The sequence below is a fragment of the Manduca sexta genome, chromosome 13, assembly GCF_014839805.1.
Source record: "Manduca sexta isolate Smith_Timp_Sample1 chromosome 13, JHU_Msex_v1.0, whole genome shotgun sequence".
Classification (NCBI taxonomy): domain Eukaryota; kingdom Metazoa; phylum Arthropoda; class Insecta; order Lepidoptera; family Sphingidae; genus Manduca; species Manduca sexta.
This window is the reverse complement of record NC_051127.1, coordinates 6,977,243-6,995,887: the sequence shown is the minus strand read 5'-3', so window position 1 is coordinate 6,995,887 and position 18,645 is coordinate 6,977,243. Positions and strand designations below refer to the sequence as shown.

General features: G+C 37.2%; 1 protein-coding gene across 13 annotated transcripts in view; it reads right to left on the bottom strand.

The window, feature by feature from the left end:
- Positions 1 to 7: 7 nt before the first annotated feature.
- The window catches only part of LOC115449855 (AMP deaminase 2), a 48,466-nt gene continuing 29,828 nt past the window's right edge, over positions 8 to 18,645 (bottom strand). For 9 of the 13 annotated variants that reach the window (XM_030177749.1, XM_030177801.2, XM_030177787.2 and 6 more), the window contains 15 exons: positions 15,751 to 15,919; positions 14,251 to 14,437; positions 13,771 to 13,984; positions 12,714 to 12,839; positions 11,924 to 12,017; positions 11,232 to 11,336; positions 10,710 to 10,841; positions 9,801 to 9,964; positions 9,140 to 9,263; positions 8,635 to 8,801; positions 7,369 to 7,489; positions 6,798 to 6,971; positions 5,949 to 6,059; positions 5,388 to 5,525; positions 8 to 661 (listed from right to left, as the gene is read on the bottom strand). In XM_030177749.1, the coding sequence (XP_030033609.1) occupies positions 545 to 661; positions 5,388 to 5,525; positions 5,949 to 6,059; positions 6,798 to 6,971; positions 7,369 to 7,489; positions 8,635 to 8,801; positions 9,140 to 9,263; positions 9,801 to 9,964; positions 10,710 to 10,841; positions 11,232 to 11,336; positions 11,924 to 12,017; positions 12,714 to 12,839; positions 13,771 to 13,984; positions 14,251 to 14,437; positions 15,751 to 15,919 (2,143 nt within the window). In that variant the 3' untranslated portion in view covers positions 8 to 544. Of the gene's footprint in view, positions 662 to 1,126; positions 1,161 to 1,536; positions 4,339 to 5,387; positions 5,526 to 5,948; positions 6,060 to 6,797; positions 6,972 to 7,368; positions 7,490 to 8,634; positions 8,802 to 9,139; positions 9,264 to 9,800; positions 9,965 to 10,709; positions 10,842 to 11,231; positions 11,337 to 11,923; positions 12,018 to 12,713; positions 12,840 to 13,770; positions 13,985 to 14,250; positions 14,438 to 15,750; positions 15,920 to 17,753; positions 17,910 to 18,645 lie in introns of those variants that run through there. The other 4 variants (XM_030177830.2, XM_030177814.2, XM_030177809.1 and 1 more) reach the window with 4 other exon arrangements.

Genomic DNA, 18,645 nt, shown 5'->3' with positions numbered 1-18,645 from the left:
TATTTGATTCCATATAAATAATATATTATAATAGTTCAACATAATTGTGTAATACAACACAGAACATATCTATATAAAGGATACAACAAAATTAGAAGCAATATTCAAATATCAATATTTTTATTATTATAATATACTCTAATGTTACCTTCATTATAATAATATGTATTGCTCTTTTTACTACTATGACATTAATATTTATTAGCACAAAATACTAAATAAGTGACTGCTGATTATAAGCTATTCGCAAGTTATACATTGTTACCAAAATAGCAGTAGTAAGTAAATATTAGGTTTGACAATACAACCAAATATCAATCATTTTTATTTTGGCGCCAATCACGGCATTGTGACAATAAAAATAAATGCCTCATACATTACGACTGAAGATGAAAGAGAGCTAAGTAACTACTTATTTTTTTAGTTATTAAGAAAATAATAAGAAATCTTCGCGATCTTTGTTGTAATACTAGTTCTAATTGTATTATTTTACCATTATTGCTCGTAAAATCAGAAGGCAACGACTTATGTGCTCTACTAATTTTTATACAAGTGAAGGTCGTTTCAAAACAACTATAGGCGCTTTGTAGTTGAACGGAGGCGGCGTAGGAGACGCCCCAGCCCGTCTAGTCGGCACCGGAGTTGACGGAGAAAATTTTGCCTGTAAGAAAAAATGATATTTCTAGAAAATCTTTTGTTTGGTTCTTTTTAGAATGATAAACATGCATTTTGCGAATTTATGTTACTTACACTAGAACTTAAAACAGGATTTATATAGGTATTTGGTTTTTATATAGTTGCTTTACAAAAGAACAATCAAACGCTAGATATCTTGACAATTCCATGACTTAGTTTTTTAATAAATAAGAAGAAATAAGGCGAAAATGCTTTGCGAAATATTTCTACTTACCTTCTCCATTTATTTAAGATATATTAAACAGACAAATTGAATTAGACAATTAAGTAATTAGCATGGGTTTTATATAATAATGATCAGATAAGATAATCTCAATTATAATTTTTTTTTAAATATTAGCACAGACTAACAGTTGGAAACATTTCGTCGTAGAGAAATGTTTGAAGTGTTAGAATATAACATGACGCTGGTCGTGCACACACATTGTACCTTAGTAGAAGACTGGCGTACCACACCGTGTGAGCTACGCCAAAAGAATATCACATTAGAAACATAATTGCTACCATATTATGTTTTGAATGTTATATTATCATGATTGTATATTTCAAGTTTTCTGTTTATAAATGGATACATAATATTTTATTTAGCCTTACGAATATTTACAATAATGTAACAGGGAAGTAATATATTGGTAGCATGCTAGATAAGCTGTAATATACAGGAGTTGTGGGATCTTTTTGATTATTAAGTAACTGTTCTGTAAAGGTAATTTTGAATGTTTTTCGTCTGATTATATCTGTAAATCCTATAATATCTGTGTATGTTGATATTATATTTCCCATGGCAGGATAATTTATATCTCAATGTATGTAATTTATATTTTAAAATCATAAAACCAATCCAGTATGAGCATTTTATTTCCAACAACACGATAACATTGGTTTGTGTATAAATCTAAATTATAATGTTTCATAAATATAAACATATTATGTTTGATCTATTCCATGATTTGATTGTGTTGTGTTTTAAGTACCAAAATAAACCAAGTTAACCTCTAACAATATTTTACAAAGCAACGAAAAACAAAACAATATGTTGCTAGTTTTTAATAACTCTCATTTTGGTAGAATTATTTCTACAAAAAACAAAATGGTAGAAATAAATCTAATGCTTATCACATTATATGGATTTGAACTGCATTTGGAATAAGTGACACACGTTAATGAAACAATCACAACATAAGCGTTAGACGATACAACCAGTTAAGCTTAAAGTTAAAAACTTAATGCAAATAACAATGCATTTTAAATGCGAATATTTATATGCACATAGCGAGGGAGCTAATAGCAGTAACGAAATACCCGACTCGAACACTCGAAGTTTAACACTAAAAGTATTAAAGCGATAGGTTATTAAATAAGTTTTAGCAAAGGTATAGCCAGTAGGTTACTAATGCTAGTGTTGAGTTCTACTCCGTTGTACCAGAAGGTAAATGATCGCTTTAGATTAATTCCATTCACTGTGTAAAAACAGTAAGTAGTTTAGCAACTTTTTTATATTTTAAAAATTGGTAATTATAATAATTTTAAACTTTTGACAAAAAACAAGTAAAGCCTCCTCGCTACGTCCATGTTTATGTGGGATATTCACAAAACAATACAACTCTTAACATCTATAATTATAAACAAGTGACGTTCTCTCAAACTCCATCACAATTACACATTTAGTAGAATATTAAATTAAGCGAAGCAAAATAATGCAGATATTTCCAAAAACAGTGAGAAATGCACTTTTTTCTATAAAGAAGTATTTAATTTAATAACTGATTATACTTTAATTTAGACAACATTTTTATAAAATTACTTATATGTTCAAAAAAAAATATCGTTAGAACATCATAGGGTATTCCGAAATAATAAGATACGATATTACAATTTAGAATTGTGTTTCATAAACATAATTATCAACATAAATTATAAAAAATGCATTTTTATTTCATAAAAATACGTAAATTTACGTACATTATGCATAGTTTCCGGCCATTATAAGTTAAAACACAAAAATGACACTATATTCAATTATTAGTAACAATTTACGTTGGATACTTAAAGGAAATGCATTGTGATCGTCCATTGAATAACTGTTTAAATATCTATAATTGTTATAAGAATCTTTATTTATAACATATTTAATCTATAAAGTGTATATGGTGTAACAGACTCAATTTTATTGCATTAAGTTTATTATGCGACAGGAATATTATAATATGCTAACAATATATTTGAAATGAATGCATATTCGATATTTTATACGCTTTTCAATTAAATTAAACGGTTACGTAGATTTATAATCTAATAGATTATTAAATGTGACTCTGGTCACTCGGCAAAGTATTCGAGCTTTATTTTATTCTTAGAAGAAGCATTAATATTTGAGAGAACCGAGAGCGCAATTGGAATGAAAAGCTAACTTGCTTAGACTATTTCTATATATCGAGTGATTTCTCCTACGCTATTTCAGAGGAGACTATAAAAATACACAACTATAGCATAGGTGAACATTATTGTCAGAACGAATATAGCATTAGAAATGCTTGGAAGAAGTTGGGAGCTGGATGACAATAGGAACTTTGGTAGGGCGATGTAGTGAGTACTAAACATATAGAGTGAGTGCATGAGATTACTTAGAAAAATACGATACAAACAAAAAGGGGGTTTGGGATTACGATTAAATATAAATTGTTTTTTAAATTGATTTAATCACGATTTTGTAAAAAAGATAATTCATTTAATTAAACTCTGTTAATCACAAAACATAATTAATTTAAAAAAGTATTAACTTAAGTGTTAGCGATAATCATTTAGCTCATAATAACAAAATTGGAATTCCATTCGATAGATTATAGTGATCTAAATTTTGATCTACACATTATGAAACACCTTGTATAACGTAAACTGTGCAAGTGCCGTAACCAAAACGCCCTTCTACAATCGTTTACGTTAATATAAACACAAAAAAATATAGAAATTACATAGTCTAAAGTATTAATTCCTAAAGTAGTCTAGGTGAAGCCCAGTGGTCCACGGCAAACTTGACTGGGGTTTACGCTAGCGTGACCAAAAAATTGGGGTCCTCAATTCGTAGACGGAGGTCTGCAAAAAATATCTGGTTTTAAAAGTAAACTACTAAAATGTTGGCTTGACTTCATCTAACTAGTCACCCATCGCGATGGCTGGGCGGCAGTGATAATGCACTTTCTCCGCGAAACCAAAAAGAAAAAATAAAAAGTCCACCAGAAGCAACAAAATTTTTAAAATGTTATAGGAGTAAAAAAAAATTGTTAGCCTCTGGTCTAGAGATAACTCTGTCGCTGGGAAATATCGTTTCTACATATTTTTGTTTTCTCTCTGCGTCAACGATTAAAGAAAGGCATCTTGGTTATGGCCCGATATCTGATATAAATACAGAAGCAAAGCTAGCATATCAACATGAAATGCATTGAAGACAGTACGAGTCAACGGCATGGCACTCCCCGCTTATCACAAACCTTAACACTAGAATAAACAAGATATTTTTTTTATTTGGGAATTAGATTAGCCCTGTTTTTCTTTTTTTTCATCGATATACAAATATTGATTATACAGTCTAGCATAAGTATCTGGAACATCCGCGTTGATTTATCTGCGAGCTGACATACCATCCTGAAATTTATATTTTATTATAATTTTGGTGTACAATAGAAGAAAATTTGGTCTCTATGTTTTATTATTAAAGTCAATTATTTATTAACATATTCAGTAGCGTGTTCGGGTGTAGTACCCTTGAAGCCCCGTGGATAATTTATGGAATGGTCCCCCTGGGAGTGCAGAAACTGGCGATTTTTTTTTAATGTCATTATAAGACTATTTTTCTTAACAAAAGCTGTCTGTAAATAGCCTGTATGTCAAGCCTATAGACCAGGGCCTTGAGGCCAATCGGTCCTATTCCTCTGGGGCTACGGGCCCCGGCTTCAGGGGTAGTTAGCCTCTATAGTTACACCCTAGTACATCTTAAAATCTGTATTACTATTTTCAAAAGATTGTCATATGAATCCAATAACTAATTGTAGTTTCTCATTTATGACCACGTAAATTATGCTTAGAATCTAGGTGAATGACTAAAACGGTTTGATAATGTTATTAACATTCACAAGGTTAGAGGAAGCACATCAACAAACGACAAAGCTGAACAATACACTCCCCATTTCAACGACCAATGTTGTGTATATCTTGTTGTGTAAATAATCTATAGTGTGTAGTGTTGTGTGTTTAGGGGTTGAAAATCGGATTGTACACAAACTGTACTCTAGTATATTATAAGGACCTATTTTAAATACTAAAGAGGTTAGCATTTTCTAGGTCCAAATCATGAATGGGAACAAATCTTTGTAATTTGTAACATCAAAGCTTTTGTAGAGCTGAAGAGCCTTTTTAGGGCAATTTTTAATCTGAGAGTGTTTTTCCTATTTTTAGTTTATTAGACCTAAGTTTTAACTTCTCAAATATTGGTCTTGGTCTGTGTACGTCTTTTTCTACTTAAATTTATATGATACTAATCTCACTTCATTACGAGGTCAGCGTAACAAATTAGGCTGATTCAAGACTTTAGCCTGACATTTACGACTACCAACCTGTCTCACACCCGGCCTCTAGAAGACATTATAGTCTACCTAACTTACTTATCTTATGGTATCTGTTAAGTGTTTGGTTACCTTGAATATGTTGGTGAGTTCGTCGAGCAGCGTCTCGTGGCGGAAGGAGATGCGGATGTCGGGCACGTTGGTGCGCGTGATGTCGTTCCCGGCGACTCCCTCCTTCATGTAATTCGGGCCGAGCCAGTACTGCTTCATCTGATGTTGTACGGAATTAGTGCGGTGGTAAGGTAGGGTAGAGGTTGTATTGCATAATGGCAGCTAAGTCAATGATTTAGTTTATTAGTTTGTATGTAATATGGCAGTGGTTCTTGAATAATAAAAACTAACTGGCTCGGTGGCATAGTTGTACTGAGGTCCTGGGTTCGAACCCCGGGTTGTTCAAAGTGATATTTGGAATTTTCTGCTCAGTATCAGCCCGGAGTGTGGAAGTAGTGCCCGGTATTGCGATAGGCTCACTCTCTCACATCATAAGCCGGAAAGTGGGTACGCCAGTTTCGCCTCTGCCTACCCATTCGGGGATAAAAGACGTGAGTGTGTGTGTCCATCAAACTATACTATATGACGCTGTAGAACAAGCAGCGCCTTGGGTATCTAGAACTATGACTGATGTGCAGTTACCTCGTGCGGGAACCCTGACATGAGCACGGAGTTCCTCGCCAGCTCGCACATGTCGCACGAGCTCAGCTTCCACACCTGCGCCGCGATGCTGTACTCCTCCATCAGCGGCTCCTGTACGCGTACGGTTTATATTAGTAATGTTTAATGGTGAAGGAAAACATGAGAAAACCTACGCCTAAGGATTCTACATAATAATTTCTAAGGTGTAGCGGCGTATAAGTTTGACACTACTGTAGAAGAACAGATGGTTACGTTCTTCTATGGAAGGGTAAGATCTCCAGTCAGGCAGATGTTGCTTGTGACCGGCCGCGGCCCCTCCAACGGTTCTTATTTGGAGGTGGTATATACGCTGCGCGTTGTAAATTTTTGCTGTCGCAAGCCAGTATCGTCTATCGCCATCTAGCGTGATTACTGTGCGATATCACTACAGTTGTGTCAATACCATATCAGTCTTCTCGCAGTTCCGTTGATGTTGACGAGATGACGTTGTATAAATTAATTGTACCGCTACAAAAGTTTGCCAACTTGGACTAGGTCAGTATGAACTAAATACTCTCATTGTCAACTCAACAACTCTCTACAATGTCTAACATTCGCGTAAACATAAGAAATCATTATAAATACTCTCAGTTATAGAAATGGTCCATGCTTAATATTGGGATAGTGATAGTATAGATTGCCTATTGCAAATAGATAACGACACGGATCTACTGATCGCCTGATGATACACTACACAACTCCCCATAAACAGTAGCAACATCATAATATAGCACTTTACAAAGATGGTCCGATAGCTATTTTAAGGCTCCCGAGAGAGTACAGAGATAGAAACAAGTCCAAAGCCCTTACCTTGGTGAAGTGAAACTGCAGCGGGTCGTCGGTGCTGAGCGTGATGCAGAGTCCACGCGCGAGGAACTCAGGCAGCGGGTTGCGGTGGTAGTTCAGGAACAGAGAGTTGTTCGACAGAGGAGACATCGCGATGTAGATCTGAGCCAGGTAGTACAAGTACTGCAGCACTGGCACCTGGAGAACCAACGTGGCGATAAGATACCGTCTCTAGTCCGTAACTTACTGTCTAATCTTTCCTTGCATCTTTGCACGTAAGTTTCATATACCAATTTAAATAAAATTCTTTAGGTAACTTGGTCCTTTGAGCCGGATTGTATATAAGGTCATTAATTAACATAATTTTAAGTATTTGTATGACCTATCCTTATATTTGGACCTCAAGGTAACTTCACATGCACATAAATGATTAAAATAAGGCTCTAACCAACCCACATCGGAAAAGCGTCGTCACAGTCCAGATCGCCACATAGGTAAGTTTTAAATGGCTCTTAAAATAACTGTTAATTATTTTATTTTAACAGCCTCTTATATCATCACACAATTAATGACATAAAAAGAAAATATGAATGACCTTTCTAAGCAACAGTCCGTGAGAGATGTTCTCTGCGAGCAGGAACCCGCAAACGAGATGCTGCACGGGGCCCGCCTCGCCGCAGTGGGGACGCAACACAAACGTGTTCAGACCCTGCTCCCTAAAGAAAAAAGAAACCAGTGTAAAGTAGTCACATGTCGTCTAAGATGTTTTTATTACATAGATACGTTGTCCGAGCTCCATACTGGCAAGATGAAAGCAAGGTAATTGCCCGACATTCACTTAGTCAACCTCCAACCACTGTCGCCACTAGTCGGCTTACTAACTTTTTGTATTTTTATAAATAAAATCCCTTTCTGTGTTTTTAGACGACGTACAAATTATACTCCAGCTGTAAATGAAAAAAACGTTTCATTTCATACTTTAGTAATAAGTATACACTATGTAACTTATTTTTTAAAATAAATAAATGTATTTTATTCGACTGTCATGGCGACGGGCGGTCGACGCTCGGGCCCACTCGGGCACAGTCGGGCACAGTCGGGCACACTCGGGCACAGTCGGGCCTATAGTGGGCAAAACATTCCGCCTGCCATCTGACAGTGAGCATCACTACCATGCTTCAACTATACCAAAGCCATGACACAGTGAAGTCGCTGCCTACCGTAGCCTCAAAGGGTCAGGTATTGACTAGATATACGTACAGCGCGTAGAACTTCCACCAGTAAACATAGGTGGCGTCAGAGTAGGCAGCATTAGAAAGTCTAATCATAACTGGGAATATACAAGGAAGACAGTAATAGGAACTTGTTAAGTGGGCCTCGAGTCAATACCTCAATCTAGTTGACAGACATTGCTAGAAGTTAGTAGTATCTACATATTTTTTTGTAAAGTAACTAGCTCTTGCTCGTAGCTTCGCCAGAGTGTTAGTTTTTCCAGGACAAAAATCCACTATATATTTTATTTGGGCTGAAAAGTAGCCATTATCCTTCAAAGAATCTCAAACTATATCTACACAAAATATTATCTAAAAATGTCGGGTAGTCGTAACATCAGACCAAGAACTGGTCATAGAAAATGAGGTGGATCGATGATCTGGTCCACGTGGCGGGACGAAGCTGGATGAGGACTGCCCTGGACAGAACAACCTGGTGTGCATTGCAAGAGGGGTACACTCAGCATTGGATGAATATAATATAGGCTGTAGACGAGTGTTAGGTAGTTTTTGAGTTTATCGAATTCAAATAGATCGACAGAAGTGGCAGGGGACTTTGTTTTATAATATGTAAGAATGTAGCGACTTACTTGCGGAAGTGGTTGAGGACGGTCATGTTGGCGTACATGTAGTAGAGGTAGTACGCGTAGGGAGGGTTCTCCTCGTCATCCCACTCCTCGGGCGCCTTCGCGTCCGCGTCCAGCATCGGGTTCTCCGGCTTCGACTCGTCGTCCACGCTGTCGAAACCTATCACGTGCTGAAAATATATTATACCAAAAGGTTATAGAAATATGTATTATTACACAGCATCTGCTTGGATTTTACTAAAGGGGGGGGTCGTAAGTTAAGGTAATATTTAAGTACATACATACCACAGATCAGGATAAGGGGTACAATTGACATTGTATTGAGAACAGAGATGATTATGAATGATGACAGTGTTTTAGTAAGGTTATTTTTCCCCCAAAGGGAGTTAGTATCAGGATAGCAGACCGTCTTAAAAGCGAATATTTTTTGCAACATTCCGTAGACCACATTGGAGCGCTATAAAGTGAAGTGAGAGAAGAAAAAGGTAGCTTCATAAACTAGACTTACGGTGAGGAACTTGTGCAGCTCGAGGTTGCTGTTGGGGTCGTTGGTGACCTCGAACAGCGGCTGGAAGATGTTGCTCAGGAACTCCTTGAAGTTATTCATTATCTTGTTCGACTTGAAGATGTCGCTAGAGTAGCAAAAAGACATTAATATCGGTAAAGATCTTACAATGAATAGTAATAATAACCAGGGAAATCTGCCAGAAGTTGTGTCGAACATTCTGGCTAAAGAATTTAGTTGAAAGTTCAAAATAAAAGCCGATATGTCCTGTAAATATGTGATAGTAAAGTAGCTAGCAATAACGCGAAAGCAATGCTCTAGTGAAGGTGACCATTCGTGCATAGAAACGAAACAGTAGAAGCTGGATATCTCGTCACCATTCACCAAATTGGTACCAGGGTACCAGATTACCCTGTTACCAATTTATCAAAACAATATAAAAAAAACTTTTATATCATGAAATATCTGACATGTTATTGCAAATTTCAAATTAAGAAACACAAGGAGTAACGCTAGGTCTTCTAACACACACTGCTTGCTCTGGTGTTATGGCGCCATAAACTCATCTGTCAACTTGACAGTTATGTCAGTCCAGAACGCGCAGAATCTAAACTTAACAAATAATTATAGCTATATAGGTAGATACATAATACTGTTTACTCACTATAATCGCGGTATCTGTATGAGCCAGCGCACGTTGTCGGAGTGCACGTTGTATTGAATGGCCCACTTGGCCAGTTTGGCCCACTCGCTGGGACTCTTGCCGTAGATCGACAGCCGGAGCTCCGCGTTCTGGTATTTACTCTCCTCCAGATCTGACGCCACTTCCTGTAGTAACAGGTTTTTGAGTATCGGACTCCACAGTGAACATCGGGGAATCCTGCGAATGGTATACAAGAATCCCCTTTGCGACTGCAGAGCCCTAGAGGAAAGTTGGGAGGGGATAGCTGGGAAGGAAGTGTGGAGAAAGAATTGGGAAACCTCTTAGGAAGGAAGGAGGGGAGAAAGCCTGGAAATGGTCACGAATCCTTATAGGCCTCAATGTGAATTGGCAACGATGAGGTATACACGCTGAACTGTGTGCCGAGGGCCGCGACAGATGTCTCCACGTGTGGGGGAGCATTAGGTGTGGAGACCGAGCGCACAAGAATTGCCGAGGGGGGCGTAGCAACAGGTTATAGAAAGGAGTACCTTCACGTCTCTTTACAAATGTCCTGGCTGAGACACGAGTAGCTACACGTGCAAGTCAATGGAATATTTTGCTTCAAACAAAATAAGGATAACCAGAATTTTAAATTCTATTCAATTATTTGTTCCTATTCATTATTGTTTTACTTATCGGTAAGCGCCAATTAATAACATTGGATTACACTTGGAAGACCATAGACTCGTGGTTTAAAATTTTAGTATTAGGAAGAAGCCTTAGATTTAATATATACGAAGAGTCTATGAAACTACACCATCTCCTGCTAAACACTATGGCTATTGACTATCCATTGCTGAAGATAGGTCTCCCCAAGAGAACGCTAACCATTTCGGTCTAGAACAACAATTAAACATAAAATTGTCATACATTAATGATCCGTGCGAAGTATTTCCCGTTCATGTAGTTGTCCGTCTTGAGGAACACTTCCCTCAAACGACTCTCGCCTATCGGATTGTACTTCGCGTTGAACTTGTCGAAACGATGGAACGTGTTGCGGTCCTGTAGAGAAAAATAATTTCTAATGAGATGGTTATAAAGTTGATATTAATTTGAATAGTATACAGCACGGTATACAGGGTGAGAAAAACAATATATAATAAATTCGGTTATTTAACAGAAGCTTATAATATTAAAAATGTTCTATGTACGAAAGGGTAATAAAATATATTTTTGTTAAAATATGAAAAGGAGTTGCGTGGCTTCGTACAAACAACTTATCTGTACAAATGATCAGTTAGTAGATTTCATCTTCTACATATTTTTGTTAAAACAATATCTGTATCAAATATAAATTAGTGTTTTTTTTAGAATATGAAATGATCATTTTATTTAAATATCAATTGTAAGTTATAGTGGAATAGCCTGTATATGAATATAATGTGTACATACCGCGTGTACGTCGAGCATGTCGACAGTGAGGTCGTACGTGCTGAGGTTCATCGACTGGAACACCGCCTTCAGCGTCATGGGGGTGCCTTTGTGGAGGGTCACCACCTGCGGGACACAACCAAACCTATGTACTAAGATAATAGAATCGTAATGGGCGTCGTGATCCAGTGGGCAAATAAATAGGTATTCGAGCTTAGATATGCGATTAGAATAATTGGACATACATCAGATCTTTATCCTCAACTAGGTAGGCAGAGGTGAAGCTGGGGCACGCGATTTTAGCCGTTCCGACCCATAATGTAATAGGGGGCGAAATTATGGCCATATCGGACACAAACTCCAGTCCCAGGCTGATATTGAACAGAACAACTAATATAACTGCAGATTACGATTCGAACCCAGTACCTCCGAAGGTAAAAGCAGCCGCGAGTAAAAATAGTCAGAGCCAAAAGAATTACATACGTTATTCACTATTAAAAATAAATTATGACATAGGGAGAGGGATTTTTGCGTCTTTGACAATTACATGAGCAAATTGCAACAATAATAAAACACTTCACCATCACAGAAGGCCATTCCATGAAGTTACGTGTCATATGAAGGATATATCTTGCTGGTGACCTTACTGCATCTACCATCAGGTGTAATGGGATCCCTTAGTGTGCTATTTCAATAAACAAATAACAACGCACCTCATCAGCGTGGTTCTTGAGCGTCTTCTTGATGAAGCGCAGGAGGTGCTTCTGGTTCATGCACGAAGCAGCGTGGATGTGAGTGTCCACCTTCCTGTAAGAGATTTAAATATATTTACACTTCTTATAGTACTTGTAAGCGTCTTAGCTTTGGTTAAGAGGGTAAGTTGAGCACAAGACGATACATATAGGGGAAAACTTGGTAATACGCCCTACTTTTTGAAAAATAGTAATAAAATCAAAATCTTAGGATAAAGAGAAAGATAAAGGAGAGAGGAGCCGAGTGGACCCTTATAGAAATGCCTTATCAACTAAATTACCAAATCTGCTATAATAAGACTTGATGATTTTTTATGTGGAGCATGGAAAACCTTCCTTACAGGGGTGGGAGGAGCTGGATGAACCCCTATAGAAATATGTTAACCAACAAAATCATCAAATCTGCTATAATAGTCATTTAGTTTTTTTTTTGTGGGGCACGGAAAGACCTTCCTTATAGGGGAGAGAGGAGCTGGATGGACCCCTATAGAAATGTTTTAATCAACAAAATTACCAAATCTGCTATAATAGTCATTTAGTTTTTTTTTGTGGGGCACGGAAAGACCTTCCTTATAGGGGTGGGATGAGCTTGATAGACCCCTATAGAAATGTTTTATTGAACAAAATCATCAAATCTGTTATAATAGTCATGATTTTGTTTTGTGTGGGGCACGGAAACCTTCCCCTTTATAAGCTCTAGCTACGCCCTTGTCCGTGAGATGATCAGTATGTGAGCTAAGGCGCTGGTGACCTGATGTTGTAGAAGTCCCGGTGCGGCACGGCCTTCTGCGAGGCGAGCTCGCGCAGCTCGTTGAGCAGCACGTGCAGCTGGAACTTCGACGACAGGTAGCTCAGGCGCCGGTAGCAGAACGACTTGCTGCAACCACAAACAAAACGCTTATTATTCATTTATTTATAAATTTAATGAAAATTTACACCACTTGGCCAAAACACTTACATCTCACGATATAATCTAACTCTAAAAAGAGAGCTAAAACAATAAAATAAAATTCAAACAAAATAACTAAAATTATTTCCAATACTGAACTTACTAAGGAACTTTTTAAAGTGTTTCTAAAAATTATTTAATACTATTGTAAACATGACAAGGTTTGTTATAAAATATATGCAGAACTGGGCCCTTATTCTGTATGACAGCGTAAACGCGTAACGCGGCCGTGTCATGTTATCTTCGTGAAATATGCTTGGAATGGTATTCTGTATGCCAAATTCTATAGTCCTAAACGTGACGCGTTGCGTTACGTGCTTGTAACGCACTATCAAAGTAACGTGTGGCATAGAGAATAAGGTCCCTGTGTGATGAGCGTGCACGGCATTGAGAAGTGCATTATGGCCACAATATTGGTGGGATACGTTTTGTATTCGCCCGGATAGTGACCATCATACAAGTTGTAAAACCCGCCATAGCGGCTCGTCGCGTTCCCGCATCAGTCTGTGTATATCCGGTCTTAAACAAGCCGGCGTAATTGTGTCGACTGGCGAGCGGTAATCATCTCTCGTTATTCAATGGTCTATTTGTACCCCAGTCCGTTTACTATCAGGTGCAGCGGAGTCACTTTACAGTGCCCAAAAAAAGTTTTAGTTCATGCATATCGTGTAGTATTTAAAAGCGTGCATATAATTTTATAAAATATACAGGGTGTATACTTGTCCATTAAATGTAAGTTACTGTACTGTCTATCTCTAATCTACTCTACTAAATGTCATCCAAACTGATTTCTACGTTAAATTCTAAAAAAAGAAAAAAAAACTTTCCAACTTTTAACATATGAGTAAGATCCACTTACAGCGGTCCGTCAGCGATCATGTTGCACATAGTGTTCTTGTCCTGTATGTACTGCGCAAGCGTGATGCAGGGGTAGTTGAGCGGCTCCTCCCCCGCCTCCCCCTGCTTGTACAGGGTGAACACGCCGCGCTCCAGCCGGATCGTGTAGCCCTTCGGCTCCGGCATCGGACACTCCCACGGGTCCTTGTCTTTGAACGGTGGATGGACTATGTGATCTGAGGAAGAAGTTGGATAGTAAAGGCTATGGTCGAACGCCTTTGATCATAGCCAGAAAGGTTTAAGGTTTGGTTCCCAAGTCGGGATATACCTGGAGCGGCTTCTTAGTCCATCTTACACTACACCGTATACATAGAATATCTCAAAGTTATTTAAAAATTCAAATCTTTTAGTTCGACGTTATAACTGCCCTTCAATCTAAGTAACTTTTGATAACTATTTTTTTTTGTTAAGTCTGGTGGTAATTAATAATAAATATAGTCACCTGCAATATGACTCTTGGCGTATTTGACGGGTGGCGTGTGATTGGCGGCGGCGTCCGCGTCCATGCTTCGCACAAACCGCGCCGTGATCGTCGAGAAGCTCTGGTGCGACATCTCCATGTACCGCTTGCGCATTTCCAGCGCCTGCACCAGGTACGAGGACGCTTGCTGCAGGTCTTCCAGGGGCACCTAGGAACGGGTTACAAAAATATAAATAACGAGTTGTAGAAGTTGAGAGCGTAAACTTAACATTAATGGCAATTCTTTTTACGCTATCCGGCTCGAAGCATCATTAAATTGGGTGGATTAAACGTTTTTTTATTATTGTTTAAAATACATATAGAAATGTTTTTGAAACTTACTGCAGGGATCGCTCTATTAGGACGTCTAGTCTATACGTGAGTCAATTCCAAGCTGGACTAGCAAGGCCAATCGATGACAGTAAGTATGACACATGTTTTTTTACGGCTTTGTAAAGGCCTATCTATACTTATAATAAAACTGTAGAGAGGTCAATTCTGTACATGAAATATATTTCCAAAATAACTATCAGGGGGTGATTAGGGATCGATACTGATGCCAAAAATGCAATTAGTAAATTTTTTGTCTGTCTGTCTGTCTGTCTGTATAACCGTTATCTATCTATCTTCTTCTATACTTATAATAAAACTGTAGACAGGTCAATTCTGTACATGAAATATATTTCCAAAATAACTATCAGGGGGTGATTAGGGATCGATACTGATGCCAAAAATGCAATTAGTAAATTTTTTGTCTGTCTGTCTGTCTGTATAACCGTTATAGAAACAAAAACTACTCGACGGATTTTAACGAAACTTGGTACAATTATTTTTCATACTCCGGAGCAGGTTATAGTATACTTTTCATCACGCTACAATTAATAGGAGCAGAGCAGTGAAGGGATATGTTGGGAAAACGGGAGAAGTTACTCCATTTTTTAAGCTTCCGTCGCGTGTGCAACCTTAATGGTTAAAGCTACACAGAAATCATGTATGACGGAAATGTTCTCCTTAAAATTATGTAAAAATATCTCACGACAGCATATGTATATCTTTTATGGTTGACTCACAATAACACGTGTAACTCCCGATAGCTTAGCAGTTCGAAGCTTTCTCATTATATTTGTCTAATCTTACGTTTATAACACTCTCAGTCATCCCTAATTAAAAAAGTTAACATTATTAAATATTCCATAAAAAGAATCATAGAAATCGGTATAGAAACACCAAAGTTATACATGAAATACGCTAATAATAAGCCATCATGCGTGAATACTGAATCATGCTATAAGGATTATTTTTGTAAATATATAAGGTCGCGAACGCACACGCAAGCGGCTTGCTTGGCACCTAGAGGCTAGCGAGTAGCTTCGTAAAACGAACATTCTCGAACGTTCGCGACCGGCTCCATTTTTGAAGTCCGAAATCCACGCGGGCGAAGCTGCGAGCGGAAGCTAGTAATATAATAAATCAAACACGTACCCCAGAAGTGTCCTCGCCGCTGATGGCCACGCGCTGGAAGTGCGGCAGCACCACATCAGGCTCGTCTTCATCAGGCAGCCGCAGGCGCGCCGCCTCGTCGAACACTGCTCCCGCGCCACCCGCCTCGCTCCCTGCGTATGAACGCACTGACTGCGCGCATTCTGCCGCCCTGCATGACAAAATACATTGATAGGCAGAAATCTAAATAAATTGTTTTTAAGTGAAAATTGTATACATCTTGTTTATAGATGTTATGACATGTAAAAAAAAAATGTAACAAACATTTGAAAGTAAGTAATTAAAATTTTAGCCGTGACAGAGAAAAGTCAGAATATTTTCCATACCTACAAACGCTTTAGGGTAGTTAACTACTTTTTTAAAAACATTTAAACAAAATTACGTCAATGGCTGTAAAAAATTAAATTCCTTTGCTTTTGTAGCTCGGGGAGAAAATGACGAATTTGAAAATTCGAACACAAAGAACTTCAGTACCTAACTTAGCATCACAATTGTTATAAAAAAACTTTAGTGGTCAGACTAATGAAAGACCGCAGAACAGTGACGACGTGATCTGAACTTTTATTTATCCTGGCACGACAAAGAACCTACACTAAACCTGATTGTAAGTACCATACCGAGATCTGAAAGAAAAAAAAAACGATATATCCAAACAATGCATAGGCAGGTACAGCTCATATTTGCTGGTACGTACTACTGTTAGTATTTTTTTAAGTTATTGTAATATTTGAGCCAGTAACATAATTCTGGAAACGTAAACGTAAAAAATGACAATATATGAGTAAACAAAAATAAAGTATAGAATCATCGATCCTAAATGTCGCCCACTGAACTACAAAGAACATACAAGGCTTTCGTTTCCAATGTAAAATGACGAATTTGTCTATTTGTAATGTACATTAATTACGAATGAATTAGCAACTTAACCCAATATTTGATGTTGCGCATTCGACCGACTTTTGTTCAAACTCATCAATTATATTTTGTTTACTTTGGACGGTCGTAATTTTGGCGTGGTAGCAGCTTACTCAATTGCGGAATGGTGAGGTTCAATTCATACGAAAAAAAAATAGAAATTCACTTCATTTTTATCATTTTTTTAAGTTTCCTGTAGCCGTTAATTCAAAATTATTGAAACGTAATCTTCAAAGGATATTTAAAAATGGAATGACGGGATCTTCACATTCTTTTCTTTTTCACGTTAATAGTATAAGCAAAGAGATCAAACATTCCGGCCAGTCATTTCTTTGTTAATTTTCCATTAGACTATTTTTGATACATATTTTAATGTGTATTATAATGAATACACGAAGTATAAGCACACATCTTTCCTTGCATATTACCAAAACGATCTCTACACACATGACTATGATAAATAAAATCTTCGCAGAAACTACTATTATCTTGAATGGGTAATACAAGTCGCGTTTTGAAGTGGACGATAACGAAGAGTGTGGGCGGGAACACGGCGACGTGTTTTATTTTAAACCTAACATAGGTACTTGGAAAAAACTAAATAAATAGAATAAGCTTGTGGAATGGTCGAACTCTTAACTGATTTAATTTATAAGGTGGTGTGAATAAAGAAAGCGCGGTTCCTAACGAGCCCCACCATCCAAGTTTTTGGCATTTTTTGTGTCGTATTGCAAAAAAATACCACAAATTATTGTTAGTGCTTTTGTTATCCTATTTTATAATATGTAGTGATATACATATAACAATATAATCAAAGGCTTTTATTTATATTTTTTATTAATCGATAGAGGCCATAGTCGATAGATAATATTTATCCAATTTCTAAAAGGCTAATTCCGTTGCGTGAAAAATTGTATTCATGCAGATTTTGTAAAATTACTCTTGTTTCAGTTTTTAGTACCATTCTTTTTTTGCTAATGGATATCAATGATTAAGACTGTTCTTATTAATTATACACACAATTCTATCAATATCTTAATGAATTCCATATATAACAAAACTTTAAATACCACAAATTCCGTGAAGAAGTCCATCTTTGGCAATCAATTTTACTGCCAAACATTTTCAGGGCAACTTATTCCCTACTGTAACTTTTACAGCAACACTCTAGGCGCAAACGCATAGTTTGGTTCAACTACGGTTTAAATCACAATTAAATTGATAAGAAATTATTATGCACATTAAATATCTAGAAAGTATTTGTTATACCGCAAACATAAACCGTTTAAAAAAAAATTAAACACCCCACCAATCAAACCTTAAATTTAACACGTTCGAAATTCAAAACAAAATTACTGGCAAGTCACTTAAAACTGGACACATGTTTTTTTTAATTCAGACTCTGTCATGCAGGCACAGACAACCGCGTACAGCCAAGTGAGCACAAGGAAATGCAATCATACGACTAATGGACGTCGTCGAGCATCCCCCGCTGTAAGGGTTACTGTCGCGTCAAGGTTGATCCAATTACCCCACGTTAATAATATCGAGTCTTATTTAATGGTTTATGACGTAACAGTTTTGCCGACTTTTATTGAGACTACTGCACCATATTGATTACTTTGTTAGCATTGACAATATCAGAGATAGCGTATATTAATATAGCCTTTTTTTGTTTATAGAAGTGATTCAACTTCGAAATGGAAAGGGCTGGTACTAACTTAAGTACATAAAGAAATGAGGACAAACGAAGCCGGAGCATGCCTTACGTTAAAGGTAAGTTGGTTTCAAATTAGCTGGTGGTAGAATATATTTTTTATCTGCCTGGATAGCGACTATTATACACAAGGTGTTAAAACTCGCTATAGTGGTCCACGTATGTGTGTCGCGTTCCAGGATCTGGCTGTGTATATCCCATTCCAAAAGGCCGACATAATTGTGTCAACCAAGGAGTAATCATCT